The sequence below is a fragment of the Centropristis striata genome, chromosome 8 (assembly GCF_030273125.1).
Source record: "Centropristis striata isolate RG_2023a ecotype Rhode Island chromosome 8, C.striata_1.0, whole genome shotgun sequence".
In the NCBI taxonomy this organism is placed as follows: domain Eukaryota; kingdom Metazoa; phylum Chordata; class Actinopteri; order Perciformes; family Serranidae; genus Centropristis; species Centropristis striata.
In genome coordinates this window covers 33536704-33557369 of record NC_081524.1, presented here as the reverse complement: position 1 = coordinate 33557369, position 20666 = coordinate 33536704, and the positions used below count along the sequence as shown (strand labels likewise).

Here is a 20666-nt window from a genome sequence, read left to right as displayed (position 1 = left end):
GTACTGAATGAGAGAGGAAACTTAAAGAGAGCAAGCCCAACTGACGTCTTTAAATCCAGTTTGAAAACCACTGTAAGAACCTGTTTCTAGCCCTACCAAATTTACCTTAATTCATGTACAACAAACAAAATGATACTGAACAGTTAGTTTTGAACAAGTAATTTGTTTTGGCAACATCACTGAGACTTTAAATTACTGTAAACACACTGCAACGTATGCCTTCGCTGCTGCACCATACAAATAAATAGCATTGTCTAGTTAGTTTTCTTATTATGCAGCTATTTCCCGCATAGCTAATTACCTGACATTTGCAGACGAAGGGATAATGCTAATTTTTCTACAATGTTGGTATCCATGACCTTAGTCAATAATATCAATAACTGTGTCCAGCATTAATACCACGTGGCGCTTTTTACATTACGTTAGCAAAGCGGTTTTCAAGCCAGATCTGGCAAACTTTGCACACAGCTAATGTTAATGTGAGCAATTTATCTCATTATGTAAACGAAGAAGTGAGAAGAAAAATCATTAAACAAGACACTTACTATTAGCACAGGTCAAGCTAAGGCCTCCTCTCTACTCGTCTTCTTTCTTTGTCTTTGCTGTCAGTCTAATGACAGTTTAGCTGGACTTTGGGAAATTTACAGTCCATGGAAATTTGTGGCGCATTCAAGAATAATGGGAAATTTTGGGATGTACTCTTATGTTTATTACGGGGACCTCACGGTGTAGACCTAAATGTCTTTTTTCTCACTGGAGGAGCTATCTCTCTGAGTCTTTTGTCCACTCTTTTCCAACACTTGCAAACTATAATCATGAATGCACTTTGAGCCTGACAGCCTACTACTATTGAGAAACACTCACTGTATAAATATAGTTTAAAGATGCACTTCAAAATGTGTTTTTTCGTGTCACTGAATTTTAAAGTTATTATTGGCGCTGAAGTAAAAATCCTGGCACTGTGACAACACTAGTTACACTTAACAGCCAATAAATTTATCTCAGCATATGAGGCAATGTCAACAGCATGTGTGATCACATAACTTGTTGATGTTGTGCCATTTTGCTGCCATTAAACTCAAATTACTGGCATTAAAATGCCCTCTGTTTACAGCACACAGGTTTTAGCCAATGTGTTGTAATAATACTGAATATGTTGGTGAGGCTTAATTTAGGGTACTTGTGCAACAATGATTTGAAAGAAAACGTGTAGATAATATACTTTACCCTGCTTCTGTAGAGAACAATATGGATGCAAAGTCACTTCCATGCCAAGAACTGCTCCATAATTGCTCATCGACAAAATATCTTACATTTTGAGGCTTATAGAACATATTCGCAGCAATGTGAGACCATTAAATGTGGAGTCAACTAGCATGGTGACAAACCTTTCATGAGGCTGACCTTGAAAACAACATTATGCAACGTAATCTTTTAAGTATCTAAAGTGATTCAGCTGCTAAAGTATCAACAATGATTCAGCTCTTGAATTATTCCCCTTCATTGCCACTCTTTGCTATACATCCTCCATTTTATTAGCATGTGACCTCGGTCCACTTCCACTGAAGTTGAGCCAGATAAATGAGTGAGGAGAAATCATTTTGGCACTGTCTTTTTGAGTGTTTCACAGGGAAATGCTGGACCCCACACTCACCTCTGATGGAGCATGCTTGTGAGAACAAGTGGATAATCAGACACAAAGATGTCCTTTTTAAAAAAAGCTTTTGACAGGTTTAAAAGCTGATGTGTGTATCAGCTGAGACAGGAGATAATCTTCTCATAGTACACAGCGGCACTTATCTATAAAGAATGGGTTTATTTTGAGCAATTTGGTTTGACAAGGAGAGTGTGAAACCTTTGTGCCGTTTCCCTTTGAAATCCAACCAAAAAATGATTCTTTAAAGCAGGTTTCATTTGAGAGAGTAGGAAAAAGAATATCCCAATAATGCTGCCGTTCACATTCTTTCTGAATCAGACATGTAATGTCCTTTTTTATGGTCATAAAAAAAAATTATATAACAAATTACTATTTTTTCAGTAGCAAGTGAATGATGACAGGCTGCACAGTTAAACCAGTTTGCACGGTTTGTTTGATTTAGCTCAAGTGTGTTTAATGACAATCATCATTAACTATTTATTAATGAAAACCCTTGAGCAGTATATGTCACACAAAAACCTTTAAGAATGGTGAATTATAAGAAAATGTCCTTAATCTAAACCTCAGTTTTTAATACTATACTCCTCTTTGTGTGCAGGCACCAACTTCTGTCCATCACTAATGAGATCTTACATGTCGGCTCAGTACAATGAGCATTCTCTGCAAAAATCCTGCAGTGTCGTCTCCCCACGACTATCATTTTTCTTTATTAAATTTGATTATTGAGCAGTACACAGCTGCATAGTGTGAATCTACAGTCCTGTAAAATCAAACACAGTGAGAGTCTAATAATTCTGTTAGAGACAGATAGCGAAGAAAGGGATAAATATGAAAAGACACACAGAAGAATCTTCCCACATCACTTAAATGTGAGGCTTTTGTGAAAATGCCGAAAGCACACTGAGTAAACAGTTGCTTGTCTGTTCAGTGACAAAAGTAACCAAGAAATCTTTGTGTTTGATTTTTATATATTTATTTTTTCTTCTACCTCTGTCTTCTCCAGTAAAGCATTTGAATAAAGGATGGTGGCTACTGAGCTGACCCATGCATCACTGAAGCCAACACAGCTAACTCATTCAGAAAGAAATGCTGGGGATTCTTCTTGATGGGTTGGTTGATGGGTTTCAAAACGCATGGCCACCATGAAAATTGTGTTTTGTGTAAGAAATAGTTTTAGACTTTTTTATGTTGTGCTTTGTGTTTAACCAAAATTATGTTGTTTTTTTCCTCTTCTCTTTCAGTGCGAACAATAAAAACTGGGAAATAAGGTATCACAGTCATTTTTTTGTGTGTACTGCCTCAATCAGAAAACATGGGATTCAACAAGCCATTCACATGTTGCTCCTCCTCGTAACTCACATACAGACTCATTACAATATCTATCACGCCTCATCTGAGCCATATTTTTTCACCTACAAGCCAATCAGAGCAGACTTGCTGTGCATGCCAATACCCATACTACCATAAAAAAAGTATGCCAGGAACAGATTTAGTATGCAAGAAAAAAAATGTGTTTGTCCCAATATATAGTATATCTAATGCAGAGTGCCAAAAAAACAGGATGTCTTATTGCACTGACCAATATTATGACATATTATTCTCACCAATAATCCTTTGTCCAGTATATAAATGAGCCAGAAGGGGCAAAGTTCATGACACAATGTTATGATGAAGAAGTAATAGTCCCAATTGTATACATACTGCATGCAACAGTATGTACTTTGTTAAAGCAGCTACAGTATGTAAGTAAAGAAAATGTATGCAATATGGAATGCAACTTTGGCCTTTTTGTGAGAGTGGGCTTAAAGAGACAAGTGCCAAAACCCAGTGTTTGAGACAGTATAAGAAAATAAAAATGTGTTCTTTAATCATCATATCATCTAAATATGTTCTTGTAGAAACCCAGAATCCAAGTATCAATCTGAAATTGAGCGAAATATATCCCCTTTAAAGTTAAAGTAAGTGTTTCATGTGTAAAATCCAAATGAGAATTTTCTAATGTTTTATGAGGGGACTTCAGTTCTGCACAAAACCATGTCAGAATAGAGTGGACACAGCAGACTGACGTGCCTGACAAGAATAAGCAGTCTCTGTGTACATTAAAGGGGAACCTTCCATCAGAAGTGATCATTAAAGGCTTCCCTCCCTTTTACTTCCTGTCCCTGCCTGCCAGCCTTCAAACACAGCTTTCAAGGTGCATGGCTTCAGGGCCGCTTCCTTACCTCGTCCTGAAGTTAGCCGGGTGTGGATGCCCGTCATACAAAGATAAAAAGTCATATTCCTCCTCCACAGCGAAAGATTGAAAAACTATATGAATCCTGCTCCCCTCCTCGGCAACAATCACCCAGGTACAGTTCGCTCCATTTGGATATCCATATGGAAACCCGGGGCTTTCTATCGTCCCATTCCTTCCTTTTAAAGTGCCTCCGCAAGTATGGATAAAACCTGAAAAGAAAAAGAAAAACACAGTCATTATCAACCGCACAGAGAGTGTATAGGACTCAATTGAGAAGATAAAAAAATAAAATGTTCTTTAACACATAAAAAGAGGAGTAAATTGTAAAGATCCTGACAGAAAAATGCACTTAATTGTGCCTGTTCTAAACATCCAAGCTGCAATAAATAAACAGAATGGCTTTACAACTTTTAAATAGTTACAGATGCTATTCCAAGTAACATATTTATTGTTACAACTGTGTGCACCCTATAAAGTCCAGGTGCAATATTTCTTCAACTGAGAACAAATTGTTTGTAAAATCCACATTGTTCTCAGCTGGCAGAAGCTGTGAGCGAAATCTGGCAACGGGCTGAATAAGAGCCAAGTTTTCAGTTCCCATTCAAATTAAAATAAAAAAGGAATAGAATGCAACAATTTCCACTGCCATTATGGAGAAATAAATAATTGAAAACTACAGTGGTACTTTTTTGTATTATATCAAACAAAAAGCTATTGATGTATCATTACTGTCGGCTTCTTTCCACTGGGTCAGAAAGCCCTCGAGACAAGCAACAAGCAAGGTCTTCCAATCTGTTTCGTAGCTCACACAGCATATATCTTTGCACCTTGCTGCACTGGCTTCCTGAAAATCAATACTGTTGACATATTAGGTTAAGCATTATACTATCATTCCCAAACTACAATAATCTGATTGCTTGGCTAACCTTCGTGGTATTCATGTAAATTAGAAAATGTGTCACAGCTAAGTAACTCTAACTCAAACACATACAAATATAATCAATCTCACTCATGCACAGACATTTACAGCACTCCTTTTCTCACACAATCACATCTGCTCTTCCACATCCAGTATACTCCCACACATATGAACATGCCCATACACACGTTGTCAAGAAAAAAAGTGCAATTTTATTTGAGGCTATCTTGCATGTTGTCTAATGAATGCAAACTTAATTAAGATGCATGGTTCCCCCCCACAATTTACTCCTAGTGTAATTAGCTTTTCACACTCAGTAGGTAAAGGATGTTTTGCATAGTGTCGACCACACACACACGCACTGCCGTGCTAGAAAAAAAAAGAGCAAAACACACAGATCACTTGGCAGCTATGCAACATAAATGGCCTCAAACTGGAAAAACAGTAGTAATTTTTCCTGATAATAAGTACGCCTTCTTATAAATTGATGTGAGCAAACAAAATGTTTAACTCTGAGACAAACTGACAATTAATTTCCCTGTTGTCTCGCTGTTTCATTATTTTTGGACAAAGCCTTGCCGCTGTTTATATTTCACAAAAACAACTCTGTTATCACAAATATGATAATTCTCTGCAACATTTTTACGCAATCTTTACATCTTGCAATACCTTCAGGATATTGTTCTCATAGGGGTCCTGACCCAAAATCCCTGACAGTATAGTATATCTATATGTAATGTCCAGATAGCTGACCCGCCCTGAGACCAATTCACTCCTCCTGTATCCCCTGATCAAGTGGCCTGACCTTCATATAGATACAGTTATGTAATATATTTCTTACCCATACAGGTTTATGATGTTGTGTTGATGAGCTGCTGCTCTAAATCCAGTAGAGAAAAATCTTGCCAAGGTTTGCTGCATGTCTAAGTTGCAATTATTCCCGCCACCATTGAGCAAACAGGGTGATCATGGCAAATTTGCAGCATTGATTCGCCGCCTACAGGGTCAACATGATCCAACCTGCGACACGGTGCATTATTGATGCTTTCAAGTGCTCTCAGGAATGTCGTATTTAGCACAACAGCCCTCTTCACTGATCCATCAAAGTTGTCAGCATGACTGTAAAAGTGTGGATGAGTCATTGCAGAGTGGCAGCAGCTGTGTTTGACCAAAAGCTACTGTCATATTTGTTATTGCAGGCTGATCTTCACATAGGGTTTTGTCGCCTGTTTCTATTTTCAGTGATCATCTACCTTGAGTTGTCACACATTCTTGAATTTAATGAAGTGAAACAGAGCCTGTCTGATCCACATTGCATTCATTTTTACAAAGCTGCCACCAAAAGAGCCAGCAACATATTTCCCTAGCAGCTACATTTTGCTTGTGCTTCCACCTTAAAGGAATTGGTTGTTTGACTAGATATATGCAAGAAAAGTTAGAGCTAATAAATAGCACTTGACAACATGGCAAAATGATCCACGCCCACACTGACTGTTTAAAATAGCTTTAAAAAAGAAGTCCGAGGAAGACATGTCCATTACTGAAAGTGAGCCCATCTACAGTGGCTGCTGTACTTACAGTTAAGACTTAATTCACTTCAGTAAAAGCAGGAGGATCAGATCATTATGAGGGCAGAAATGCATAACAACACACTATTTGAATACTGATGTACAGCTTCAGTCATTGTTTATCTTGGAAAGTCACCTCCTCCATTTTTATGAGCATAATTATGAATACATTTCCCTTAACCTAAGTTTTACCTGGCAATGGCTATAGGATGACACAACTGTACTCTCAGTGGCAGCAACAAAGACGTGTATAGTTAACTTTTACGAGGAGTGTTACTCAGCCAGGAACAGTTGTATAATGTCTTGTATGTCTCTTTAGGGAGTTTCCTAAAGGCTGAAAAAAAACCTGATAATGTCATCAGGGATATCTCAGTTTGGGCTGGAGGCTTTATCACGGTAAGTCTGTGTTACTAATTGGAAGTGTGGGGTTTGAAAGCTTGGGACATATTGTAGGTAGGGAGGGTCTAGTGAAAGATGCTATTCATATGCATTATGAGAAATGCAGAATCCAGTGTTCTGGAACTTACTTTGCCCATACTAGCAACTAAAAGCTATGAGGTCTCTTTGTGCTCTTTTGCTTTGATTTTGACCATGCTTTTTTTTTTAAATAAATGTGTCTCCTGTGAAATGGCAATACTAAATAGCTGGGATATCTCTTTGAAGGTTCATTTGTAAACTTTTATCAAAATACGATTTTGTCTTAGTTGCTCGGACTATATATCCTGACAGTGGTACAGCTGCCTCCTGCTAGTGCTCACATTTGCAAGATTCCACAGATTTAAACCAGACAGCACTTTCCTCACCCCTAAATTTTCCAAAAACATATTTGAGTGTATTGTTGGGCAGAGCTTGGTTTGGCTTGACTGTTTTCAACATTGCAGCCAGGTTACAAACTTTCTCATTTTACAGATAAACAGCACAGTAAAATATGTTTCTATAAGTATTTGACACAAGAAATAGGCAATGCAGTGACACAACAGTTTGACTGCAGTTCATGAGCAGTTGGTGACGTTACATTCGAGACTCCTCTGCACTGATTGGCTGTTTGTCTTCAGATGGGGAGCAATCATGAAAATGCCACTAGGAGGAGACAGAGGTACCAGATTTTTTCACAGATTGTCTGTGTCATGTATGAATGTCAGGATATAGTGACAGTTAGAGCAAACGTGACAAAGAGGGGTTTTTTTTTAAGTTAGTTACTGAACCTTTGTTGCACTCTTCCTGACTGGATGTCTGTTAGAGGGAGACTGCAGTTAAAAATATATGGAACCAGACACATGCAGTTTTAATCACTGCTGCATAACTATGAGCACAAGTAAAAGTAAAGCAGACTTGAGATGTGGGGAGGTTACCACACAAATTTGTAACTGCGGCTAACCATTATAGGATAAACCTGAGGATATCAGCAGAGCACAGAGAGAAGACCCTAAACCTTGTGTGGGGCTCAGAACCAATTAGACCCTGACAGTTTTCAAAAGTCAAGTCAGAAATAACTGCTTTTATGTGAGGCTCTCTTGCGTTAAGAACTACAGCAAGGACAGCATCCACGGAGCTCAATCAGTCCCTGAAATATATCAGCATTTGTCAAGCATTAGATGACTAATGTTCAGAGTAATGCCTGTTTGTGTGAACTGCTTAGCAGTGTTTGTGTGTCTGATTGTTGCGATGTCCTGAAGATGACAGAACAGATGCTCATTGCTGAGATATGTATTTCCCTCTATCCACATCTCTCTCTCCTTCTCAGATCTATGTATTCCTTTCATCCTTCAGTATCTTTGCAACTCTCGCACACCTTCTCTCACCTTCTCTTCATCTAACTCAACTTTCATTCACTGCCTCTACAGCCAGTAACCCCCCCCCCCACCAAATACACACACACACACACACACACACACACACACACTATCTATTGCCCCACTTGTTTTTCCTTTTTTTCTAAAAGCTATCCAGTATGAATTACAATCTCCCTTGTTCAATGCTGTGAATCATATAAGCTTGTATTATGTTAAGCACTGTCATCTACACAAAAGCTGAATCTATAATAAGAACATAGTTGTAAACATTTGTCTTGTTCAAAGGAAGAACATGTGTTTCTTTGTACAGGAGAGAGGACATGCATGAAATCCATTTACCACTTACACCTACAGTATGTCTACTTTAAATTCTACCGTCACCACTTAGTTGCCTGTTCCGACCTTCATCATCAGTTCAATTGTAAAACGCACTCCCCAGGGTTTTTTCGCGACCCCATGTTAGCGCCACGCTGCAACGCGACCATAAATTGTGATGAGAAACCAAATTAACAACATGCTGTGATTGCACAGTGGGGAAAATGCGGTTCAGAAATATGAATCAGTATCATAATGCACGAGTCTGGAAAAAAAATCAGGCCTCAGCAGGCCGCCAGCAGGCTCGCTGACAGACAGCTCAAGAATGGTCCCAGCTGTTCCTCAAATAGTTACATTTACCCCTGGCCTTTTGGATGTACACACACAAATACCACATTTTCAACACTCTGCACCTCTGATGCTCATCACCAATTGTTATGCTTTCCGAGCAAAATGCAGACAGGAAAACAGCAGTTGTCTCCCACCCTGATGAGCTTTCTGAAGGTGTTTGTCTCTTTGTCAGTCTGAATTGAATGAGTGTGTGTTTGTGTGTGAATTCATGCATATTTATATGTGTTGTTGGCCTTGCAGAGCCTCTCACTAATGCAAAGGGTGAAACAAGACTACTGAATGTGATTCTTTCTTCTTTGCACAGAGATTTTGAGCAGAATGAACCAGGTAATGAACCACAGTGCTATACACTGTGTGGAGGGAGAATACGATTGATTTTCTAAACAAAATACATAATGCATCATTGTAGAATTTGTTGCAGGCTAGATACGTTATTTAAGGTTTACTGTAAACATGAAAGAAAATGAGCAGGTGTTTGAAGGGCTAGGTGTCCCCTAAAAGAAGTAAACAGCCAATATGTTGTCCTCCACCATTAATGCAGATTTGTAGCTGGGCCATAAAGAGAAAATGATTATGTGCAGCAGGGAGTAGGGAGGAGGAGTCCTTTACTGCCATCCAAATTATTATGAGTGACAAACAGACCATTGGGTAATGGACAATTGCTGATGGATATGAAAGATTGCCCATCCCAGTCCACTGTTTTTGAACAGACCGTGATTAAACAGCCTTGGAAAATAAACATTCACAGTTTGACCTGCTCCCTTCAGGTAATTGCTTCGGGTTCTCGCAGGGCAAATTTAACTGGAAGACAAACTCTTCTCTTTCCCTGGCAGTGAAACTGCTGAATTCTGATGAAAGACTGCAGCACTTTAGTTTGGCAAATTTATTGTGATCCATTTGCTACATTGTCCTTAAAGTCTATTGAATTTATCTGCTGTCTATTGCGCTGTATTAGTGTTTTATCGACTGCCTATTGTCTCCAGTTTATGTGGCAGCCTGCATGTCCAAAACAATTCTTCGAACAAGACAATAAAGTTTATCTAATCTAACAAACCCTGTGGCTTAGAGCAATCAGACTAATATTGAAATGAAAGATTTTGTGCCCTGATTAATGACATTCAATGTTCTGGCAATAAAAGAAATGTTGTAGCGCCCCCTGTTGGCACAAGTCAGTGTCAACTTGAACTGTTAACTTTCTCTCAAAGTGACATTAAGGTTGTGAGTTAGATATTCTTTTGACATTTGAACAGTTTCTTGAGAGCGGTGAGCATCTGGAAAGCAACACCATTTATGTGCTACATATCAAAGATAGTTTAGATTCTTGAGGTTTTTTTCAGTGACATTTCGAAACATTATTGTGATGTGTCGACAGACAAAACAGCAGGAGAACATGAGCTGCAGGGCTCTTTGTAAGGACATTTGGTGAGGTCTATTGGACACTGTAAATGGACTACACAAAGTCTTGAAGACAGGATGCTACATCCTCAGACTGTATCATTACATTACATTGGGCCATTTGGCACATACTTTTGACCTATGCCATTTAGATTTTTTTACACACCCATCTGGAACAATTTGGGGTTGGTTGACTTGACAAGGACACCTCAAAAAGTGAACAGGAAGACCCAGGGATTGAGCCATCATATGACTAATGACCAACAGTCTCTACCACCTGAGCTCCTGACACACCTTGATGTATCACTCCTTGTGGTGTTATTGTAGCCAGTGTCATGCACTGAGCCTGGACACCAGATGAAGTATAGATGGACTTGTTCCTTCTGTCTCTGAGCTCTGACACGCTAATATGGTGTTAATGTTTCAAGGCCAAATACACTTTGTGTCTTTAAAATGCTGAGCATTTTACTCAGTGCTGTCCTCCTGCACAGTGCTATCATTCAAGTCATTAAGTCTTATAATACTGTGTTTAAGCTTCATTTAGGATTCTTCGTTTTAAACAGAGCCTGCTATCAAAGTTGCGAAAACCCCTTTTTAATAAGATAATAATGTTAAACACGCACACACACACACACACACATATATATATATATATATATATATATATATATATATATATATATATTTCTCTCAATCAAGCCAAAGTTAAGTAGTGTGGGATTGTGGGAGTTGTTGCAATTGCCATCACTGAAGTCAATTTCTCCATCAGTGTTCATTGTTCAGAAAATTTTTACTGCAAGCCGAATTATCCGGAGAGGTCTCCCTCTCTATGTAACAAACAGATCTGGTTATTAAAACTGGCAAAAACACTGAATAAAGCAGTTTCATGTTAACAATCAGTGTTTCTCCAACAGTGTGAGGTGGACACACGACATCAGCTTGTTTTGCAGAATACTTAAGATCCAGACGTTGAATTACTAAACTCCTTTATCTGGTTGAAATATAGAGTTAAAAACGACCAAGATCTACATATAACAACAAACTAAGCAGCTTGATCAAAGATCAACATCTGACCACAGCAACCACAACATTGATGTCATTAGGGATATGATGACAGGCAAATAAAATAATTATATATTATGATAAACAAAATATATAACATAGGTCTAGTCGTTTCATTTTAGTTACATAAGTTATATATTATAGTAAAGACGTATAGTAAAGCCTCAAAGTCCCAAAAAGTCCTCAACATTATCTTAGACTTGCAATAAGTGACATAGACAAAAATGGTGTGTATGGTGATATGCATTATAAACTCAACCACCTTTTTCAGCAAAGAGATATAATTGCTGAAATATACGTAATATAAAAAGCTGAATAAAAAGGAGCATTAATATTCTGTATGTCGTATTGATAGTGTGTATAAGAGTGCAAAGGTCAGCGCAACAACCATCATAAATTTGCAGTAAAATGAACTTCATGACTTAATGCAAATTCAATGCTCTTCATTAATATTCACAGTAACTTAATCAAAATCAATACATGATTACATGAATAACTAAACAATACCAAAGTGCAATATTACAGAGTTTTCGAAAGAAACAAGCCTTGTCTGAACAAAACTTGGACCATCACGAAGTGTTTTGCCTTCACCCTTCATACATCACAGTATCTTTCTTCAAACAAATCCTAAGCCCAATATCCACAAGCCCACTGAGCTATGCGCTTTCAAGCTCCTCTTCTTGATTTATTTTTGGCATGTATTATTTTCCCTCTCTGTTTGATACTCCATTTCCTCACGATTGACTGTAGTGTATGCTTTGTCAAGGACGGCTCTTCTTCCAGGTAGCATTTCATCATTGTTCATGATGAGGGGCTATCACAAACAGAAAGGGAGGCTACAGCCTGACTCCTTGCAATCAAAGTTAGAGTACAAAAAAACCCTGCATTGATTTGCACCTGACCTTAAAGGTGAGTCAGCCAATATAGAGATATCCATCAGTGAGGCCTGGTTACAGAGCACTGACTGGAAAGATAGAGCCCTTACCAAGCAAATCAAAGGTCAAAAAACATTGTGGTAGACTGCAAAGTCTCCACATCCTCTTACAAAACAAAGCAAAGGGAAAGTACTGTTACACATAGACACTCCCTTCAGTATTGATTTTATAAAGTCCAGAAAAAGAAGGGGAAATTAAAATTATAGATTTTTGTTGAACATAACCATTGATCAGAGGAAATGTGCAAAGAAGTAAAAAAAACAAAAAACCTTTTGTTGTATGTCTGCTGTCATCTCTTCAGATCATGAATCTTCAGGGTTTGCCCTGTATCAAATCAGAGCTGCTGCAGCACTTAGGAGTTATATTTAGAGTTAATTTTGTTTTTAGAAATACAAGCACTTTTCTCTTAGATCTATGGCAAGCTGTATGCTGAGCCACTGCTATAAAATATGGAGGGAAGAGAAAATAATTTTTCATCAGCACAACCAGGAATACAACAATGATGACTGCAAGGGACAGCAACCTTAGTAGACAGAAATCTTAAATTGATGTCCCCAAAGACAAGGATTTTATCTGCATGGCTGTGCTGCACCTTCACAATTCATACTGATAGAATGTGCATAATCACAGCCCTCACTATGCTTGTCTGCATGCTTGATGAAAGGGAAATGGGCTCCATACAACAGGAACAGAAAAGAGGCTTTCTAGAGAATGACTATTACCTCATGAGTGTGTCACTGCAATTTGGAAAAGGGCTCTGAAATATTCCATTTGGTGGTTTTAAATTGCCAACCACTGAGGTGAGAAATACTAAAATCAAATACACTGCCACACTGAAACACAGCTGGCACATGCACATGCACACACACACACACACACACACACACACACACACCATTGCACAAGGACGTAACAGAAGTTGTGTGTCTGAAAAGCCAAGTGTAATAACAGTTTCCAGACGTCTCCATGCTGCTGGTGCTTTAGCCACTTCCCAGCAGATACAGTATTTTATGGCTAGACACCAATACCTCCTCAAAGTGCTACTGAGCCATATTGCACCTGATGCCAGGCCACCACTGTGAGGACTGCTGTACAACACAAAGCTGTGAGCCAACAACACATCTAATAGGACGCCTGTCTCTCTAGCCTCCAATCTTCCAAACAAACAATAACATCAACACTTCACTTGCCCCAAAAAAGCAAAATAGGAGAGAAGCACAGAGCAAGAATCTGTCTTTTCCTATCTAAAGACAAACACAGAGGCTGAAACAATACCCGACTGTTTTCACTTTCCAAGTAAACATCTTTTTCCACTTAACAGCCTGTTGAGGCTGTGTCTTTTAGATGCAAAACATCTCATGGAACTCTATTGAAACTCAATCACAGACTTACAAACTGCCTCATTAACATTTAGCTGGTTTCAGATTCTCCAGAAAATTGGTTTTAACCAATTCTATACATGTCGGCTTGCTCCACATGAAGGAAAAAAAAGTAATGGTGGCAGGACTCTACCTGCACATGCAGACCTCACCACCGGCACCTACTAAAAACAAAGTAAAGCTTCAGCAATTTTCCACTACCTGGAGGCAAACAGTGTAATATTTTCTCTTTATCTTTGCATTTGCATGTGTTTTTTAATTTAATTTTCCAATCGTAATAGCAGTTACAGTAATGCGTAGCAATGAATCTTCATGTTTGAGAAGTTGGATCCAGCAAATGCTTGTCATTTTTACTTGGAAATTACTAAAATCATGATCATTAAAACATTTTATGTCAGTGGACTAATCAATTAATTGACTGATAATTGCAGCTCTAAATGAACTTTTTAGTCATCTTGTTTCCCTAATATTCTTTTGGCCTCTGCATCACCCCCTTGTTTATTTTTTTCCCCAAACAAAATGAATGTAGATAAGACCCTCTTCCTCCCCCCTCTGAAGACAGAGGACAAGGACAAGGACACTCCCAGCAGTGTGAATTATACTCTTCATGGAATTCAGCAGAAAATATGCTTGTGTTATAAAACATTTTGCATATTAAAACATCAAATACACACAAGAGAACCACTGCAGTTGTAACACTCATTCCCTGTAGGTGCCACAAACTTTACTTTACGATCTATTAGCATTACTGCTACTGTCACTGCTTTTAGACTCCACAGGTTGGACTGGAACTGCAGATCTAAAAGTGCTGCCACTGCAGTTTGATGATATTGGCTGGACCAAGGTTCAGCTTCTTCCTCTCTGTGACTCTGTGTGTCCTTGATAAAGCTCATGTGACCAAATTTAGACCTGGTTATAAAGTGATAATGGACAAAGACGGATGAATGAGTGCTTTAATGAATGCAGCTCCACGGGCCAGGGCCAAAGGCCAATGTACACAGCATGGAACCCTAAATCAGATGAGCAATCAATTTCTTTTCTTTTTTTTCAGTACAGTGTGTGCATCAGAATCCTCAATGTGTTTTCTCACATGTTGAAAATAAACTGCACTAAATTTGTGCTTATTCATTTCTCACAGATGAAGTGAGAAAAATGAAAACAAGTCAGGAAAATATTAGCAGAATTTATGAAGAAATAAATCGTTTCTAAAGCTGCTGATCTAGGAGCATCTCACTGAAAACTGAGATCATATGTTCTACCTGTCCGGGTCTATTTTCTAACTAGATGGAATATGCAGTGCTGTGTCCTCAACATTGATAGAAAAGTAGTGTCATTGAGAATTAATCTGTAAAGCTATCCACACCCGTTACAGTATTTTAATAGCTGTGAAATATGCTGTGTAGTCAAGGCAGCCTCCACTAAGCAGTCTACCTCCTCAATTACCTTCACATCACCCCACTTTGTTTCCCTGACCATGCTCCCCCACTGCCTGCTCTCCTGTCACATATCAAATATCCAGTCGACAGCTGCAGACACAAACAAGAGCAGCGGTGGTCACTGCGAAAGGAAGATTCATGAAGTTACGTGGGTCACAGGTCACAGAGTGAAAAATACTGGAAGTATGGTATACTGTGGATACAGTTCTTCACAAGATTAATGGAAAAAATATCCAAAGGCAATGCTATTATTGTGCTTAAGTGGACACATGAAAAATGCATCTAGGATTTTATTAGGGGTGTCACGATTCTCCAAAACCACGATTTGATTTTAAGTTCACAATTCCATCACATTTTTTTATTCCAACACTTTCTTCCATCAGTCTTGATGTCTATGCAAAAGTTAGACTACTGAGTCATGATCATTGGATTCATGCCCTGACAACTCTTCACGTTTTAAATATGTCAATATGCTTTCTTACAAAAACTTATGCAACACTTTATATATGACATCTTGTAAAATAACAGTCGCTGGCCTTTATCAGGCAAAGAACCATATATGGTAACTTTAGCAGACATCCAAAATGGGGTCCCCATCATGGCATCTGACCGATCAGTATGATAATAATATAATATAATATAATATAATATAATATAATATAATATAATATAATATAATATAATATAATATAACTTTATTGACCTTGACTTCCAATGTAAAAATGTTTTGAAAAAGTAAAAAATCCTCCAATAACACTCTTGGGTTGAAATTTGGAATTTGCAAATATTTCATTGAGTGCCATATAAAGAGCTAGACACATTGGTGATGTTAGGTGATAGTACTATTGATTTGGTTTAGGCAACAAAATGACTTTGTTTAAGGTTATGAAAAAAGAACTGGGTTAGGCTTAAAATAACTACTGCCCTATTTAACTTACATGGCTACAGTTACGTCACTGATATAGAACATGAGTAAAGAAGAAGAACAGGAAAATAGCGCATTTTGTATGCTATGTAAACGACACAATTTTCCAGAAATTTAGTGTATTAATTACTTACATAGGAATACCAACATCAGCTTGCACCAAGTGTGGAATGTCTTTTTTGCAATGTACAACACTAAAATTTCATCAAACGCTTCATTTGATTTCAATAAGTCAAACTTAAAGCTTATTTTTATTTTCATTTTTTATTTTGAATTGAAATCATAGCACCCCTAGATGTTATATACAGCAAACTAATTGCTGGTGTATTAGTAACATCTCACTTACAATTAAAGCTTTGCACACAACTGTTATGCATACATTCATCTCAATGATGAGACTGCACATTTCTTAAGTGACAGGTTTTGTACATTTTAACCACTGCATAGATGAGGCTAAATAAATGCATAGAATGTATTCTGCAAATATGCCTTCAGAGAGTTCACAGAGTTTAATCCCTTCTGAAACCTGCACCTCAGGTTCAGAAGACGTCCACCATCTGTAGCCTATACTGTAGAAGCCTATTACATTTAATCTCAACAAACGGTGAGCCATTTTTCCTCCCGAAGACAAGATATTGCCAATCTCTCTGCCCCAAGAGAATTGCTTATATTAAAACTGATACCTGAGAAGAACTGACTTAATCAGAACCAACAAACTATATCCAACCTTCACGGGGACCTGTCAGCAACATCTAAGAGCCTGGCCCAGGCCTAAAGCCACGGGCAAGAGGCCAGTGGGTGAACTGAGTATTACTTTGGTACACCACTAGGTCCATCCAGTGAGATGTCAGCACTAACAGAGGCATCAGGAATCCAGGGAGTAAAACTGTTACTGTTCCAAGTTCCTGTATCCTGGAAAATTATAAATTGTTTCCTCCACCTTAAGCTGAACTCCGGTGAATCTTCTGGAGACTGTCCACGTTTTCGTCATACTTCTGCTCTACTTTTTCCACTGTTGTGGAGATCAAGAACCTGTGGGGGCAGTGGGATAATGCCCCCCCAATTCCCTGTAGATAGTGTATAATTACACAGACAAATTGTAATCCTGATTAGCCCCAGCAGCCTTTCCAGCCTGTTTACATAATCACATTGAGAGAAAGTCTTCATCAAGGGCTCAGTGGCCAGATTACTGTCTGTGCAGAGCCCACCTGATTACCAGCAATTACTGACTGCCTGGTATAGAGTTTTAAAAAACAACTGGATTTTGACCCCCCCGAAAATATGGAAAGCAGAAGGAGAATTTGATAAATACAGTATAATCGAAAGAAACAGAAGTGGTGGGACACAACAGATGGACAATTTTCAACAATCTGTTCACTATCATTAATCGTTCGCTGTCATTTGACGTGCTAATGTCAGTGCGGGAAACAGGCCAGTGCCTGTGTATTCTGTTTGTCCTCTCCTGTGGTGTCCCTCCAACTTCCCATGACGATCATGCCCCCCACCCCCACCCCCCCTCCCACCAATTTCAATATCAGGTCACTTCTAGGACTGTCCCGTATAAAGTAGTCGCAGAAGACGGAAGCTGAATATTTGAGTAAATTCTAATCCGCAAAGTGCCATTTGAAGTTTAATATGAAATATTCTAATAAACATAAACAATATAAAGGGCAGATCCAGTAAGCTGTGGCCATACCTCCAATCTGGATCTTATTCACTTTAAGTTTAGAGAATGTCTCTGCTCTCTCAAATGATATTATCCAGTGCTTACACAATGTCATAAGAATGGGGCGCTCTCGGCTTTGGGACTCTTTCATTATTCTGAACTTGATTGATCGTTGTCCAATCAATGCCTGCAGTGTGAGAAAAAAGATCAAACGCAGCTGTTGTACTCAAGTAAAGATACAGTAAAGTGCTCACTATGATTGTAAAGGAATTCTTTTCATATTTGACCCAGGTCTTTTGCTCTATTTAAGAGAAAAAACCCAGTCCCTGCAATTTAGCTTCCTAGATTTGTGTCTGTGTCAAGCAGTTTTATAAGTTCCCCGAGGATTAGGTGACACAGTTGCAGAGTGGATATCCTCACTTGTTTGGTGGTGGACTGCCGCAATGAGAACATCACTGTGCAAGTTTTATTAATTACAAAACTAAATGACTAACGAAATGTCATTAAATGCCGCTCTATAAAGTGCGAAGAATCAGACAGGTGACTGAGGTAACTTTGTGAACTGAGGATAAGAGCTGTGCACCGCCCACACACATGGATCCTGGCACAAAAATAATCTAATATGAATAAGCACCTCTAGCAACGCGGTGTTGTACAAACTTTGCTAGATAGAGACTTTTTTACAGCATCATTATATTAGCAGCAGAAGTGAGTCACAGGCTAGATCTCTATCTTTTTACTCCTGCAAACATGTCACCTGTCAGAGCAGGGGAACAACAGCTCTTCCATGGCTCTTCCTGCTCGCCTTGGTCTGTGTCACTATTTCCTTTGCTTTTTTTTCCAAAAGAAGACCCAGGCCTCCTCCCTCCCTTCCTCCCTCCCTCCTCAATCCCTGGCTGGCTGGCTGGCTCCCTAATAAGTAACAGAACTAGGAGGATTGGCAGTGGCCTCGAGGTTTGACATTGCCACAATGTGGGTGGTGATGAAACAGCACTGTGCCCGACTCGACTTGGCTCATTCTTGGTGGGCGCTGCTACTCTGCATGCTGCACATTTCATCCACCCCCAATAGACAGACATGAGAATTACTCACAGGGTGAACAATCTGCATGTAAATTGATATCTGCGAGTGCCCATACTCTAGACAGCCATACATGCATTCAACAGATAAACAGGCATGCACTCTAACACATAATGTCCCTGAATGCACATACACACGCACACACATCAAGAAGAAAAACATTTTGAGAGGTCGGAATTGGATTTGCCTTTTTTTTTCTTCCTTTGGCTTGAATTTTAGTTGGAAATTAGAATTTCACACAGTGAGTGCAACATTTAATATATGATACACACAGGCTGAGAAACACACACTTATACTCAGTTTTATATTCAGCATATAGGTGAAATTGCAAGAAGCAACAAATTGATTTTATTTGTCCTCTCTAAATGCTGTTTATATGTCGGTGGACAATGCAGGAGCACATGGTAATTGCAGAGTGGTAAATGAGCAACAATTGCTCTGACTGATTCTATGAAGCTGGAGTATGAAAATAACATTAATAACATTACTGTGGTAAACAAAGGGAAGAAAGAGAGGTGTTCAAACAGTTTGGAAAAAAAGGAACACCTTGTAAAAACTGTATCAGAAAGTGTCGTTTCAGTACTCGTGCTGAGATTGTCATCAGCCTGAATAAATGTAGCTGATGCATATGAGGAATGAAATGGAATCAGCGGTTACCTCACCAGCTAGAGCGAGAATTCAAATGGGCAGACCCTGAGAAAGAACCACTGGAATACTAACAAGCCCACCTTACACCTGCCTGCACTGGCAAGTCCGATAAACACCAGTCGACAAATTGGTTCCACACTACTAATTGCCTCGGCCCCCCTAAATGGTTCCAGTAAGGTTTCTGGTGAGGAATTGGCCTGACGCAAATCCCACATAAATACTTGAAAACTCGACCCAGAAAAGGAGAAAATGCGCCCGGCTGTAGCCTAAATAAATAAGAATCTCTTTACATCCTATAGGAAATCTGCAGTGCATGCACTTGCGCCTCAACAATTCACTAGTTAGCCTACTAAGCAAAGCAGCTCACGTAGGCTATTAGAAGAAGCGTAGGCTACAGCAAGAATATCTATTGAGTGACTCAGTCAAAGCCTGCATTGAGCGCCAAACTGGTGAAATGCTTCCCTTAAAACTCTATCCAGTAAACCGTGGTAGCCTATTTTGCGCACGTCTGTAACGTTAAAGCTTTTGATTTCCTCGCACGCACTGCACGGACGCACGCACACACACAAACACACACACAAGCACACACACACACACACGCACACACCAACCAACCAAGCGCATGAGAGAAAATACAGAGGTTTGCTGCAGTGGCTCGTACCTTTCACACAAGTGAACATCAGTGAAAAGATGAGATTCCAAAAAACAATTCCCGTCCTAATCCTCATCGTTTTGGCTTGAACAAAGTCCCCTCGGCCACATTTAACGCATCTCCTGTTGAAAACGTCCCGTAGTTCAATAGATCCGTCGTAGTATCCGTCTCTGTAAATCCCCTTCATGCTCACAACTAACACATGTAACCTGGAGCCTATGTTTTCTTTCTTTTGGGTTCAAGTAGATCCCCCTTTCCCTTCTCAGAGGAGAAACAGGCAGAGCCGCCCGCCGCGCTATGTCAGCTGATAGGAGAGAAGTGAGCAAGACTGAATTTTAGGATAGGACCACAGCAACCTGGACGAGGGCTCAACCATCTCTGCTGAGAGGGGCATCAAGTGTGAGCATCTCTGGCGGTGCGCTCTTGATCTGCTGTTCAACACCTTTCCTTTTTGAATCCCTATAAACCGGCGGAGGACTGAGAGGAGTCTAGCCTACAATTTGAATGCTGCCTTCATCGATCGGCAATTGAGCCACGCAGAGTGAGAGAGGAAAGGTGGTGGGGAGGGGGTGGTGGTGGTGGTGTTGTGAGGGAGAGAGAGAGAGAGAGAGAGAGAGAGAGAGAGAGAGAGAGAGAGAGAGCGTCCTGT

General features: G+C 39.3%; 1 protein-coding gene across 1 annotated transcript in view; it reads right to left on the bottom strand.

Annotated features, from left to right (window-relative positions):
• Window positions 1–20204, bottom strand: part of LOC131975889 (CUB and sushi domain-containing protein 3-like) — a 231777-nt gene extending 211573 nt beyond the window's left edge. The window contains exons 1-2 of the mRNA XM_059338703.1: window positions 20027–20204; window positions 3880–4102 (exon numbers count right to left, since the gene is read on the bottom strand). Coding sequence (XP_059194686.1) covers window positions 3880–4102; window positions 20027–20204 — 401 coding nt within the window. The remainder of the gene's footprint in view (window positions 1–3879; window positions 4103–20026) is intronic.
• Between the last annotated feature and the right edge of the window lie 462 nt (window positions 20205–20666).